At 38.1% G+C, this 15146-nt stretch overlaps 1 protein-coding gene across 1 annotated transcript in view; it reads left to right on the forward strand.

Moving 5' to 3' along the window:
* The window catches only part of ITSN2 (intersectin 2), a 137708-nt gene that overhangs the window by 43601 nt on the left and 78961 nt on the right, over positions 1-15146 (forward strand). The window contains exons 11-15 of the mRNA XM_006880713.1: positions 774-1036; positions 3606-3755; positions 5796-5936; positions 7478-7565; positions 14239-14378. Of these exons, the coding sequence (XP_006880775.1) occupies positions 774-1036; positions 3606-3755; positions 5796-5936; positions 7478-7565; positions 14239-14378 (782 nt within the window). The remainder of the gene's footprint in view (positions 1-773; positions 1037-3605; positions 3756-5795; positions 5937-7477; positions 7566-14238; positions 14379-15146) is intronic.

The following is a 15146-nucleotide window of genomic DNA, read 5'->3' on the forward strand; positions in this document are numbered from 1 at the left end:
ACTGAGTTCTTAGAACTTTTACGTAGAACTGCCAATTAACATTTAGAATTTTCACATTTTAAAAATATTTTAGATGGTATACCGAATAAACTATTTTTCGAATGAGTCAGTATTGCTATGCATAAAATGACGAGAGCTAAAATTATGAAGAATCATATAAAAGAAGAAATAATAATATATGCATTTGACCCAGGGGTAGCCAATCTCAGTTAACTGTTCTCTCACTTGAGGTGGAATCATTATAGCAAGCTCTGTGATTACATCTTTAGCTGTCAACAAAGTATAAATATGCCTTGAAGAAGAATACATATAGATGTTTTAAAATACTTTAAAAAGGTCCTGAAATATATAGCCCACATTGAGTGGGAGCGGATTGCCTGTTTTTCTCTTGAGAAACAACTGGTGGTTTCAAACTGCCTGTCTTTGGGTGGACAATTAGTTCCTTACCCACTAACCCACCTGAGCTTCTTTTTTAAATTGAGTCTGACATAGCTTTTGAAGAAAATGCTGAGAAAATTGGAGGAGTAATTTTTATTGGCAGGGAGAGTAAAATTATTTCTCTTATTAATAGATTCCTATTTAGGGTTTGTTTGTTTTTTTTAAATGAATGTTCCTATTAAAAGAAGAAACTTTTTCTATTTGCTTTTAAGTTGAGTTTCCTTACAAAAAATTTCTAAAGGGTGATATTAGCACTCACATGCATGCAAGGTTGGCAGCGGTGGAGGCCAGATTGGTTCTTACTGGGTGAGGATGTGAATATCCATCTCTTTTAGTTACTTTTGAGGACAAGTGGAAAGCCAACTATGAGCGAGGCAACATGGAACTGGAAAAGCGACGGCAGGCCTTGCTGGAACAGCAGCAGAGGGAGGCGGAGCGCAAGGCCCAGAAAGAGAAGGAGGAGTGGGAACGCAAGCAGCGGGAGCTGCAGGAGCAGGAGTGGAAGAAGCAGCTTGAACTAGAAAAACGCCTGGAGAAACAGAGGGAGCTGGAGAGACAACGGGAAGAGGAAAGGAGAAAAGAGATAGAGAGACGCGAGGTTATTATCCAATTTCGTTTTACAAGAAAATCAACACTTTTCATTGCCTTTCACTTTATGCTTCTTCCTCCCCCTCATCTCATTCTTACTTATCCTTTACAAACCTGGCTCTTCCTTTTGTGGATGGAAAGGGCTTCTTGCTGGAGAGGGGTTTTTCAGTTGGAGACTGGCAGAGTTTTGTGATTTTTTTTTTTTTTTAATGTATTATTTATTTCAGCGAAAATTTACAGAGACTTTGGATTTCCATTCATTCATTGTTCCACTTTTCTCCCCTCCAACCCTACCCCCTAGTACACTACCCTCTCGGAAAAGTAAAAGAAAAATTATTTCATTGTTTTACAGTCCCTCCCCCCCAGATCCACTCCACTATGCAGCCTTCACTCTGGACTCCTGTCATGACAAAAATACCTAATCACATATCCCTTTTAAACAGTTTTCTCCCTTATCTCTTTCAATGCAGTATACATTATTAAACCCATCTTTCTCAGTCTCCCCCCAACCCCGAGGTCAGTCCTGTTTTACAACAGTGGCACCATGCAGTATTTGTCCTTTTGTGACTAGGATACTTCACTCGCATAATGTTCTCCAGAGTCAACCATTTTGAATAATACTGCACCTCGTTTTTCAATGCAGCGTAGTATTACATTGTGTGAATATACCACAGCTTCTGTATCCGTTCGTTTGTTGATGGGCACTTAGGTTGTTTCCAACTCCTTGCTATTGTGAACAAAGCCACAATAAACATGGGTGTGTATATATCTGCTTGGGTGTTAGTTATGGTTTCTTTAGGGTAAATTCCCAGTAGTGGAATTGTTGGGTCAAATGGTATCTCTATTTGCAACTTTTTGAGAAAACGCCATACCGCCTTCCACAGTGGTTGCATCATTTTACACTCCCACCAACAGTGAAAAGGGTTCCAGTTTCTCTACAATCTCACCAGCATTTGTTGTTTGCTATTCTATTAAATTTTGCTATTCTGACTGGGGTGAGATGGTATCTCATAGTTGTTTTGATTTGCATCTCTCTTAGAGCAAGGGATTTCGAACATTTCTTCATGTGCTTGTTGGCCATCTGAATGTCTTCTTTGGTGAAGTGTCTGTTCATATCCTGTGTCCATTTTTCTACTAGATTATTTACCTTTATCTTGTTGTGGTGACTGGCAGAGTATTAAAACGTCTTTTTAGATGGTATCTCCATCCAAAGAATGCTGATTGCAAAATGGAATTGAGTGAGGATTAAGGTCAGTAAAGCAGAGCAGATTAGTCCCAACAGGTCTTTGAACAAAGAGAATAAATTTAAACAACTCAGATTAAGAGACCAATGAATTAAAGATGCAGAGAGACAAGAGTAGGGAGCCACAGGGCTAGAAAGAATTAGGATGATGATCTTGCACAGGTTTTTGAGATAAATAGTGGTGTGTTGAGTCCCTAAGAAGACTTTGTAAGGATTGGAGACTAGGGCACAGTTAGTTATTACTCACTCATTGCTATTGGAACCAACATAGCTGGCTCTGCAGTGGGTTTTCAAGGGCTGTAAATCACACAAGAGGAGATTGCCAGCTTGCTCCCACTGCCTTTGGATTGGCACCATAGCTCCTTACCCGGTAGACCACCAAACCCAGTGTCACTGAAATAATGTAGATAGAAGGTTTTTGGAGTCTTTTTCTTCCCTGATACCAGACATCATGTGGGTAAAGTTAGAGGATCAGAGAAGGTGAGGAAGCTCTTCAAGTTGAATTGGCACAGTGCCTCAAGCGTCATAAAGATGACACCAGATAGGACAAGATTCAGATCTGTTTTTCATAAGCTTGTTATGAGTCATAATTGACTAGATGGCACCTAACACCATCGCCAGGTTAAAAGTAAAATTATATTTGTGGTGTCATCTTTTTGCTTACAAAAAAGAAAGTAGCTACAGTGAGAGGATTGTTGCTGGGTGCCTTTGAGTTGGAATCGACTCATGGCTGACCCTTCAGTGGATTTTCAGAGACGGTTAACTGCATGGGAGGAGATTGCCCATCCTTCTCCATGGAGCAGCTCATGGATTTGAACTGCATTTGATTGTAGCATAGCTTCTTAACAATAGGCCACCAGAGCTTTTTAATGAGAGGATCATCCTAAGAAAATAGAATTTTATTTTTAATCTTGATGGTTGAACCTACTTTTGTGGAAAAGTGAGTCTTTAATTTAACTGCATTGTTAAACATCAGTACTAACAAATCCTGTTAAATTGATTTCTACTCAAGGTAAACTCTATGTATGTCAGAGTAGAACTATTCTCTATAAGGGGTTCCGTGTCTGCATTGAATTACTATTGGAAAACAACCTCTAGGCCTTTCTTCCCTGGTTGCTCTGAGTGAACCAAATCCTACAGCTGAGGTTATCCAAGCCAGTGAACTATTTCTACCTCCCAGAGACTTTTTAATAAGCTCAGTGTGTCCCGTTAGCCTTCAGCACTAAAGCCCACCAACTGCGGAAAAACTGTCTAATCGCCACATTTTTTATCCTGTCTTATTTTTAAATGGCACCCATATTGAATTTAAAAATTAATTTCAAGTCACTGTTTTCAGGCAGCGAAACAAGAACTTGAGAGACAGCGTCGTTTAGAATGGGAGAGAATTCGTCGACAGGAGCTTCTTAATCAAAGGAATAGAGAACAGGAAGAAATTGTCAGGTTAAACTCTAAAAAGAAGAGTCTTCATCTGGAATTGGAAGCACTGGTATGGCTAAATTGATGTAAAAGTGATATGAAAGAAGTTAGAAATGCCTGTTGAAAAATGTCATTGTTGTTACAGCTATCTCATAAATACAAACTATGTTTGCTTGTTATTAAGTAGTCTTATTTTCATATGTGCTTTTAACAGATTGGCCAGTGTGGTTTAATGAAAAAGAAGAGAGCTCACAATGTTGAGACTTCGGTTATAATTTCAGTTCAGATGCTGACTCACTAAATACTGATAGGCAAGACATTTCACCTGCCCTTGCCTCAGTTTACTCGTGTGTGAGATAAAGGACCTGCACTAGGTTGGCAATTGTAATTTAAAATTGGCATCTGGAAGACAGCCATTTGAGGGATGACCAGAAGGTGGGAGAGGAAGCTGGGACAGCCAGGCAGTGCTCTTCTCTCACCCCATTTCACAACAGGGAAGCTACACAGTTGGCAGTTTCATTGTCATTGCTGTTTTAGCGAAGATTTGTTGTAGGGAGGGTGAGTGTTCTGCTGGTAAAGATTTAAAACTGCTGACCTAAAGCTCTTCCAGTTCTTGAAGTCTGCAGTTCTACATTTCAGAAGTCAGAAGGTCACGTCAGTAAAAGATTTTGTTTAAAATGCAAAGTGAAAAGATTGGAAGAATCTGGGTACAGCATACCATGCTGCTACCAGCCCTAGAATAGCACCATAGGCCAGCCTGCATTGTGGAGCCTCCTCCCAAATAGTTTTTGACAGCTATTACAGGGCTGGGTTGTTTTTGATTTTTTAAAGAGAAGTGTGTGTGGTCATGTGATAGACCCAAATTTAGATCTTGTTTAAATGCAACCTAACAGTATATGGGGTTGATAACTTGAAATACAGAAGTAAGAATGTTTGTATTCTTCAATGAGAAAGGTACCATTTTATGTGCTCAGATAAATAGGAACTTAGGTCACAATTCTTAATGATGTCCGAGTATTACAGAACAGACCTAAAGCTTTTAACTTCTTTGAACAGTTACTTGGCTATCTGAACCATCATCTTAACTGTATGTTGTTTAGTTATTATGTGCTGATGAGTCATCCCCGGCACACAGCTGACCATGCAGTGGGTTTTCAGAGGCTGTTAATTACACAGGAGGAGATTGTCCATGTTTCTCATTTGGAGTAGCTGGTAGATTCAGACTCTCTGCGCTTGGGTAGTCTGAGCAACTCTTTACCTACAAAGCCACCAGAGCCTCCTTCTTGTCTATATATTTTTCCTTAAAAATATAGTTGGAAAAACATACATCATTGAAGTAGACCTGATGATTGATTACTTTTCTCTCAAGAACTGGAGTAGTACTAATGAGAAGTAACAAAAGTTCAGAGTGTGGAAAGGTCCATACACTTAGAAAGGATGACGATAATAGCCTGAGTTCTAGAACAGACACAGGCATGTTCCCATTAGCTTGTATTTCTCAAATATGATAACTCTTCAGTAAAAACTTTCATTATCAGTGACTGTCAACTGGGAGTCGTGTTTCTCCCACCCTACCTACCTCTACTTCTTAGCCTCTTAAGAGTTTCTGCCCTCTGGCTTTCTTTGTACTTCTAGAAGGTTAGGGATTTTAGGGACTGGAACTCCTTGCATAAGAAGAGTTACTTAGAAAGGAATTTTAACTATAATGGCAACATTAAGGATAGGAATTAAAGCTAATAACAAAAGATAATACGAAATGTTATGTGCAAATATTTTTCCTCGTTCTTTTTTGAAATTAGTACTGATCTCAATATTAAGAATTAATGCCTTCTGTCTTACAATTGTTAAATTCAGAAAAATTTAGTTTATTTGTGCTTTCTCTCCTTAACAAAGCATAGCTCTTGTGCTTTGAGAATGGTTGTGTTTCCTGCTAATAACTGGTCTTTGGTGTAACAGACAAAGCTGAAATATATTCTGTTTAGTCTTCAGCAGTTATCTCACATGGGGTATGAAAGATCAAAGGTATTTTAAAATGTAATTAAATTAAATTATTGTTCTCCTAAGAGCAGCTTTTCTTCTTGGAATTTTATGTGCATTTGTCTTCCTGTAGAACGGCAAACATCAGCAGATCTCTGGCAGACTTCAGGATGTCCGACTCAGAAAGCAAACACAGAAGACTGAGCTGGAAGTCCTAGATAAGCAGTGTGACCTGGAAATTATGGAAATCAAACAGCTCCAATCTGAACTCCAGGTTAGTCGTTGACTACTAAATGTCTTAAAATACATGCAGTTCTGGGGTCATGAGTCCCTTCAGTGTTTAATAGACTTCCTTCCTAGAAAGAATTATATAAACTCAATCTTGTGTATATTTGTCATGAAATCTGTTCAGCCCCCAACAGCTCAGCTAACGATACCTAGTGAGACGTCCTTAATATTTATGCATAACTATTTAATGAAGATGTTTACACCTGTATACATTAAATTCCACCATTGTCTGTAGACCTGCTAGTCACTTAACTGACCAACTTATTAACCAGTATTTCCCATTTACAATAATTGTTGTTATGTGCCATCGAGTCACTTGCGACTCATAGCGACCCTATGTACAAGAGCTCTATACACTCTTCTATCCTGTGCCAACCTAGCCATCTCAAACATACTTATCCCCACCTCTCCAGTCACAGAATCGATCCATCTCATTAAAGGTCTTCCTCTCCTTCACCGCCCCTCCACTCTGCCAAACATGATAGTATTTGCATGTTAGTGGCATATTTAACAATATTGAACTCTTAGTGTAAGGCAGTATTACTATTGGTGAAAAAAAATTAAAAAGAAACAAGTATTGACTACTGGCTGTGATGGTTTGGCCCAGCCGTGATTGTCAGTGGTTTGACAGTTAAAGAAAAATATAATATGGTAGCTATGTAATGAAGAAATTTGGCAGTTCTATAATAATATAATGATTTAATTATCTCATTTGACAGTCAATGATGTCGTTATCTTCCATTTTGTGATTTGATATGATCACCTCTCATTTTTTTGCATAACACAAGTATCACATAACAGCCTGCTCTTCGGAACATAAGCATGACAAGTAAAAGGAAGTGGGTGTAGTTCTAGGAAACTTTGACTTAATGTGTTTCTTTTTGGAATTGCAGTGAGACTGTATCTCTCAAAATTGCCTGGTAATTCTTTTTATTTGTTAAAATCAATTTGGTTAATTATTAGTATTATTAGAAAAGGGAAGCATTCTGCATCTCTGGAATCTCTGTTATCTTCTGTATGGATTGGGAGTTAGTCAGCATTGACTTTGTCACAGCAGGCACAGACAAAGGCCAAATAACATTTTCTATCTGATTCAGTCCTAAGCGGACTAGGGAAGCCTGCTTCCCCAGCTGTCTTGCATTTTCGTTCCTTTTTGGGATATACCACTTTGTCCTGGAGGATCCATGGCTCACATAGGCCATGTAGTTAATGCATGTGCTGTGGCCAGAGGCGGCCCTTAGAGCCTGTGCCTGTCATTGTCTATCAGTATGCTCAGAAGTGTTCGACTATAAGGTGTGCCCAGTTGCAGAGGCTTTCATCACCAGTGTTTAATAAATGGATTTATGCTTAAATATTTACCTTTTAATCATACATCATTTCATTCTAGTTTATTTATAAGTTGTAGGTCTTTGGTGATTCCTTAGCATTTCTGTGTTTCAAGAGTAAGTCATGCCTTTTTAAGTTTTAAAGGATTTTGGTAAATATTAACAGGATTTAATCTGATAATAACTTTTTCTTTTTTATAAGGAATATCAAAATAAGCTTATCTATTTGGTACCTGAGAAGCAATTATTAAATGAAAGAATTAAAAACATGCAGTTTGACAACACTCCTGGTAAGTCTCCAAGGTTGGTTTTGCCTCTTTCTTTTTTGTGACTTTATTGGTCATATTCTGTTCCTTTTGAAAAATGGTGTTCTATTCTTTATCCAGTAGCATTTTTGCCTCTAAGTTAATGCTACAGCATTTTTAGACACCTCTTCCCCCTTTTTTAAACCATTGTGGTGTAATTAATGATTATGGTTAGACATCCTAGTTTGATAATATTTTTATATAGATAATTCACATATCAATCAAATAAAACTGTAGACTGTAGTTAAACAAGAGTTAAGTTTTGCTAAGATTACGTGTACCTCCTAAAAGATCTAACTCTGGCCTAACTGTAAAGAACTGTTCGGGAAGAGCCCTTGCTTCAGGACAAGCCCAGGGAATGCTACTTGGGTGCATACAGCAGTGGCTCGCCTGAGCAGAGTGGTGTGCTCTTCCCAGACCCCTTATATTATCTAATTCTTATCCATACAATAAATTTTACTAGCTTAGCAAAGGTGCCACCAGAGTGCTCCTTAGAGATAAGGATGGTGAAGCTTCGTCTCTCATACTTTGGACATGTTCTTAGGAGAAGCTATTCCTTGGCAAGGAACATCATGCTTAGAAACGTGGAAGATCAACAAAGGAGAAGGAGACTCCCGCCTCTGAAAGGAATTGACACAGTAACTGCATCAGTGGGCTCCAGTGTATTAGAGATGATGAGGATAACACAGGACTTGGGCCTATTGTTTATACTGGTGTCAGGGCACTTAACAACAACAGTGTGCAGCTTGCTACCTGTGAAACAAAACATTCTAAGAAATATTTCAGTAAGGTAACTTTTTTTTTTAAACATCAAGTTTTAATCAGAATTGAGAGGCGTGGAGGATCTCTATGTGGAATCATAGGACACTAACAATTTAGCAAAAGAAGTTTAAATACTATAAATCTGCAGATGTCACAACTGGCTGATTGGCGTGTCCTTCATATCTCCTGTTGAGCAGTCTGTCACTTTTTTCCATTCAAGGGTTTTTTATAATACTGTTGACTGCTTAGGAGTCCTAAACAAACTGAGGGAAAGAAAGAAAGGAACACGATCTATGAGAGACCAAAATAGCCAATCATTATCGATAAAGTGGATATTGGAAAATATGGTTTACCTGCAGGTGCTAAAACCTCCCTGTAAAACTTGATGTTTGTGAACAAAACAGTAGTCAAAAAGCTGCTTTGGGCAGCTCAGTCACAAGAACCTAAGAGGTAGGAAGGCCAGGCTGTGGGTGCCAGGCCCTTACCTTGAGCTCATTGGTTAGTGTAGGGGTAGAAAGAAGCTGGGAATGTACTAATGGAAGGTCCTTCTTGTGGAAAAAACATTAAGAGTAGAAAAGTTGACTCTTGTAGGCTGTTGTTACTGTTGATGTGGTCTATCCACTCTCAGGCTTCTGTCTTGCACCTCTTTCAGCCCTTTTGGATGCCCATATTTACTGTAACATTTATAATAACAAAGAAATGGAAACAAACCAAGTATCCCGTCATGAAGGAACAGTGAGAAAAATGGTGGCACCTTCACACAGCATAGTACTTTGCTGCTCTAAGGAGTGAAAGAGTTCAGGAAACACTGTATCACGTATATGAATCTAGAGGAAATTATGCTGAGTGACGTAAGCCAGTCCCAAATACTATATAAAACCAGTATTATAAAAAGCTAAAGAGAGGTTTTTACATGGGTGGAGTCATTTTTGAATGCCTGCCAGGGATAAAAAGGGAGGGAACTAAATGCACTTAATAAATGGATATTGCTTGTTGCTGTGTGCCAGAGTGACAGAGCTAACTGATGGCTGACCCTCTAGCAAGTTTTCAGAGGCAGTAAATCTGCACAGGAGGAGACTGCCGTCCTTCACCCACAGAGCAGCTAGTGAATCCAAACAAACCATGTGTCTTTGGGATGGCAACACAGCTTCTTACCATCAGGCCACCAGCATGTTCTAATAAATGGATGTTGTTGTGTGCTGTAGAATTGGAACCAACTCTAAACTCTGATTCGAATTATATAAAGGATTTCATAAGTAATCTGTATCTGCTCTGCCTCGCTCTGTAGGAATTCCAGGCATGATGAACCAGTCCTAATGAGTTGAACTAGGGCTTCCAAACATTTTGACTTGGTTCAACATGGGTCAAGAAAGTAAAATAGAGATAGAAACTTTTTATTAAGATTCAGCTGATGAACTGGGGGGGAGGCGGGTAAAGAAAAAAGTGCAACAATGAATGAATGAAAATCCATTCTGTAAATGTTCATTAAAATTAATAAAATAAAATTTTAAAAAAACAAAAAAGATTTATAACCTCAAAAAAAATACTCAGCTGATGTGTGACTTTCAGGTATGTGCGTATGAGGAGATGAGGCTTAATGTATTGATGTGAAGTGTGAGCATGTGTGATATGGTGTGTGTGGTGAAGTAGGAAACTGGAGAGGAACACGATTTGAAGCAGCATAGCTGGCCAACACCTTTGCACAGAGCACTGTTGTATTCAAGGACAACTTGTAAAGAGACTTGTTATACAGCGTGCATGCTGCCCTTGCTTTCTAATAGAGAGATTACATTTTTAGCAGGGCTTCAATCATCATTTTCTCCTTTCTGGGTATTTTTTCTCGATCAATCCACTGCTGAGCAGTTGGAGTCCCATCCTGGTGTTGCTTCATCAGCGGTGACTGAAGCAGATTGAACTGGTTCGAAGCCCTGATCTGTGCAGTGGCAGAACCTAGGTCATCATCTTCATCACTGCTGTTCCTGTTTAGATTGTGAGTGGAATGTGAACTGTGTCTTACTGGGGGCCTGATAGAACTTTATACTTTGTGGAATGTGATCCTGTGCAGCTGTTGTTCTTTTGCTATATTCCACTTCAAAATAGGATTCTTTTGTCTTAGGATTTGAAAAGCACCGTATATCCCTCAGATTACTTTCTTCATGACAGTTCCATTAAACATTCTCAGCCGTGAGTCAAGCACTGTGCTATTTTCATGAAATAACACAGGCAATTCTCATAAATTGTTTCCTTTAATCTTTTTAACAGCCTGTGAGTTAATGATTCTTATTTCCATTTGACTGTGTAGATCACAGTAAATTGTAGCTAACCTTGAGAAGAATGGGAATCCCAGAACACTTGATTGTGCTCATGTGAAACCTTTACTTAGACCAGGAAGTATTCGTCAGAACAGAGCAAGAAAATACTGCTTCAAAAACACTGGTTCAAAATCAAGAAAGGAGTAAAGTCTATCAGGGATGTGCCCCTTCTCCATACCTTTTAAATTTATATGTGGAACAGATCATCCAAGAGGCTGGACTTTTATGAGGAAAAATGTGGCATCAGGATTGGAAGGAGACTCCGCAATAAAATGTGTTATGCAGATGACACAACCTTACTTGCTGAAATTGAAGAGGACCTGAAGCATTTGCTGCAGAAGAGCAAGGACCGTAGACTTCAATATAGATTGGAGCTCAGCATCAAGAAAACCAAGATTCTCACCACTGGATAGCTGGCAACATCATGAGAGAGGGAGAAGAGACTGAGATTGTTAATAATTCAGACTGCTCAGTTCCACAATCCACTCTCTTGGACCAGCAGTCAAGAAATCAAAAGATGAACTGCATTTGGAAAATCTACTGTCAAGAAGACAAATAAGAGATTGAGATTGTTAACAATTTCTGCTTGCTTGGTTCTGCAGTCTTCAACACTCTTGGCAGCAGTCAGGAAATCAAAAGAGGAATTGCTTTGGGAAAGTATGCTATAACGGACATCTCCAGAGTGCTGAAGAACAATGATGTTGGTCTAGAGACAAGGGTGTGCTTGATCAAGCTTATGGTCTTAGCAAGTACTTGCTATGCATCAGTGAGCTGGACAGTGACTAAGGATGACAGAAGAATTGATGCTTTTGAGTTGTGCTGGAGAAGAGTGTTGAACATACCATGGACCTTCAAGAGAACAAACAGCTTTATCCTGGAGAGGGTGATACCGTGTTGCTCCTTGGAGGCAAGGATTTTGAAGCTCCATCTGACATACTTTGGGGATGTTGTCAGGAGGGACCAGTCCTGAGAAAAGAATATCATGCTGGGAAGGGTGGAGGGCCAGCCCAAGAAAGAAAACCCTGGATGAGATGGATTGACATAGTAACTCAGGCTTAGATGTGTCAGAGACAGTGAGACTGGCTCAGGATGGAGCAGAGAGTTCAGAGCTATTTGTTCATAGGGTCTCTGTGAGTCTCAGGTTGACTTGAGGGTGCGTAACAACAATAACGTTCGCATTGTGCAGCTGAGGAAAACTGAATCAGAGATTAAGTCAATGCCCAAGAGGGTAAGGATAGTACTTGAATTGAGAACTTTAAGGAAGCCAAAGCCCCCTATACTACCACATGGTCTCCTTGTTAATTCACAACACGATGCTTACATTCACAATGCCCTTTAATGCATTACTAAAACATCCATTATTGATGATGTTTATTTTGAAGAATGCCATGAATGGATAATTATTTTTATGATTTTATACTGTTTATCTCCTCAGCTTCATTAGGCTCTTGACTATTTGAAAATAGAACCTATTCCTTATTCTCCTTTTCTTTAACCTGACATCGCACATAGCACAGTGTTTAATATTTAAATAGCTGTTGAAATGCTGGAAGGCAATTAAACTTATAAGAGAATTTGGCAGAGTGCCTAGATACAAAATTATCATATAGTTTTACTATTTATTAAAAATACTTAATTAGAAAATGTCACGGAAAAGAGATCTCATTACATTCTCATTGTTCTGGATAAAGAAGAAATATGCATCTGTAGAAGTTTACCAACAGACAAAAGATTTTTTAATAGAGGCACATTATGTTCCTAAATGTACTAGCTCAATACTGTAAGGAGGTCAGTTATCCCCTAATTTATCTCTATATTCAGATGTATTTAAATGAAACTTGGCAAGATAATTTGTAAGCTCTTCTAGAAGAGGAATGTATGTGGGTAAGCAAGAACTCAGGAAAAAAAAGGACCAATGAAGGAAGGATACGAGCCCTCCAAAACATCAACACCTATATAGCAACAGTGCCTAAAACAATGTGTTGTTGGCTTTTGACTGTGTTGATACATAAATGGCTAAAGTTGTCTTTGGCATCAGTGAGAAATGGATAGCTCTCAGTAAGTTTCTGTGTGCAAATTTTTTTTACAGAGCAATTTCTTTCCCTTCCTAAGCCCTTGCCCATCAAGTATATTTGGATTCTCAGCAACTCTGTCTGATATTCATACAGACTTTTCACAAGTGCATTAAAATATATGTGCAAAGGGATTTGTTTGCGTTTTTGCATAATGATACAACATTAAGAACAATTTTCATGCCAGTCAACTGTCAGGTGAAAACAAGAATAGCTACATAAAATATGTGACAGCTGTAATGTAGACTACCTCGGCACAGTTATGAAGAGTGAGCTAATTCTGTATATCTTGATTGATAAAATAATATTACCAAATTTAAAACAACTTTCAAAGTGGTGTAGACAACATAATCCTCTTAAAATCCCACGGAAATAAAAGGTGAATATATACATACTTAAAAGTAACTGTATAAGGTGACTCAGTTGGGGATGAGGTGAAGAAAAAGAATTATTATTCTACATAATTCTATATTATTTAAATTTTACACTAGATACAATAATCATACTAAAGATATATGTATAAGTAGTAATATTGCTATTTTAATTTGTTGTAATCTACGTCATGTATTTCCATTTAGTCTCTCCACCCAAGCTTGCATATATAAGATGATATAAAACTCTCTAAAACAAAAAAATGCAAAATAATCCAGATAATAGTATTTATTATCTTTGTTGTAAACATCTCCATGTATTTTGGAACACTGTAAATAAAGAAGGGAGCTCTAGTGTCCTGGTGGGTAAGGAGTTGAGCCACCAAAGGCATGTGGTTCAAATCCACCGGCTTCTTGAGAGGAAGATGGACTATCTCCTCTTGTGCCATGTAGACGCTCTGAAAACGTTCTGGAGGGTAAGCTATGAGTCAGTTCTGATTCACTGGCAATTTGATTGGCTGATATGAATAAATAAAAAGTTTCTGTAACAATTAAGAAACCCGAAACCCTTTGCCATTAAGCCAGTTCTGACTCCAGGTAACATTAGAACAGAGTAGAACTGCCTCACACGGTGTCCACGGCTGTACTCTTTATGGAATCAGAGTGCCACAGTTTTATTCTCCAGAGCAGCTAGAGGGTTCAAACTCTTGACCTTTCAGTCAGCAGCTGAGTGCTCGACTACTGCACCACGGGGCTTGAACAGTGCTGGCCTGAATTGAGCACTGACTGTGGACCAGATACTCTACTAATGGCTTTTTTTAATCTACCATCTCATGATAGTTATGTAGGTGTTGTGATGCCCATTTTGAATCAGGTTAGTGAAATGTCTTGCCCTAATTGGAGCCTCACTTAAAATCCTGGCCTTTTGCATAAAAGCAGTGTTTGTAGCCATTTCCCCATGAGGTTCTTCCTTGGATGTTGTTTGGGAAAGGGAGGGAGAGTGGGGAGTTTGGAGACTGCTGGTCTATCGTATGCATATTCCACCTTTTTCTTTCTCTAGTTACACCATTTGACCAGGCAGTGAATGGCAATCACATTGGAACGTTTGTCAAATATAAATTGTCCAATGTTTGTATTTTAGATTCAGGGATCAATTTACTTCATAAAAAGTCATTAGAAAAGGAAGAATTATGCCAAAGACTTAAAGAACAACTAGATGCACTTGAAAAAGAAACTGCTTCTAAACTAGCAGAAATGGATTCATTTAACAATCAGCTAAAGGTATGTGTCTCTTCTTCTATTCACTTTTGTTAGCTATTGAGTCCTTATTTTGAATTAATAGAATTGGTAACTTAAACCTTTTATTATTATAAAATTTAAAGTTTGAACATTACTAGAATGTCAAGATTGTTTTTAATGTCCTTCACAAATATTTTAAATGTTGTATAACTAAACACAAAATTTCCTTCAGTTTCTGGTTTAGACTGTGTGCTATTTTTATTAGACTCTTTACATATATTTCCAGAACAATTGCTTTGACAGTGTGACAGAACTGATCTTAGCTGATAGTTCCTGAGAACTGAGCGTAGATCTTTCCTGAAAAGGAAACCGTGGCCAATTAAAAATGATTAAAGGGATGAAGGCTCCTGTTAGCTTACTAGATTATTTTTCTCATGTCTTTAATTTAATTTCATCGATTTAAGCAATTAAATTTCATTAACCTTTGTGAAATAATTGAATTTTAAATAAAGACCAAGTCATAATTGTTGCTATAAATTTTACAAGAAAAATTAGTTGATGATACATGTAGATTTGTTCCTCTGTGCGGTGCTACTTGTATATTAAAGCTATACCTATCACTGAATAATAAAAACCAAAACCACCACTTGTAATTCAAATTTGGGAGTAATTCTAGTTTTCTTTTGCGAGCATAAAGTACTTACTGCAGAAAGTATTACATAGCTTTTAAGGCAGCTATCTTTCATATAGCTTATATCTTGCTAACTATCGTTAACACCAACTAAGGGTACATTTGAGGTGATTAATGGT

This window comes from Elephantulus edwardii, unplaced genomic scaffold (genome assembly GCF_000299155.1).
Source record: "Elephantulus edwardii isolate Elephantulus edwardi_28Jun2011 unplaced genomic scaffold, EleEdw1.0 scaffold00009, whole genome shotgun sequence".
Classification (NCBI taxonomy): domain Eukaryota; kingdom Metazoa; phylum Chordata; class Mammalia; order Macroscelidea; family Macroscelididae; genus Elephantulus; species Elephantulus edwardii.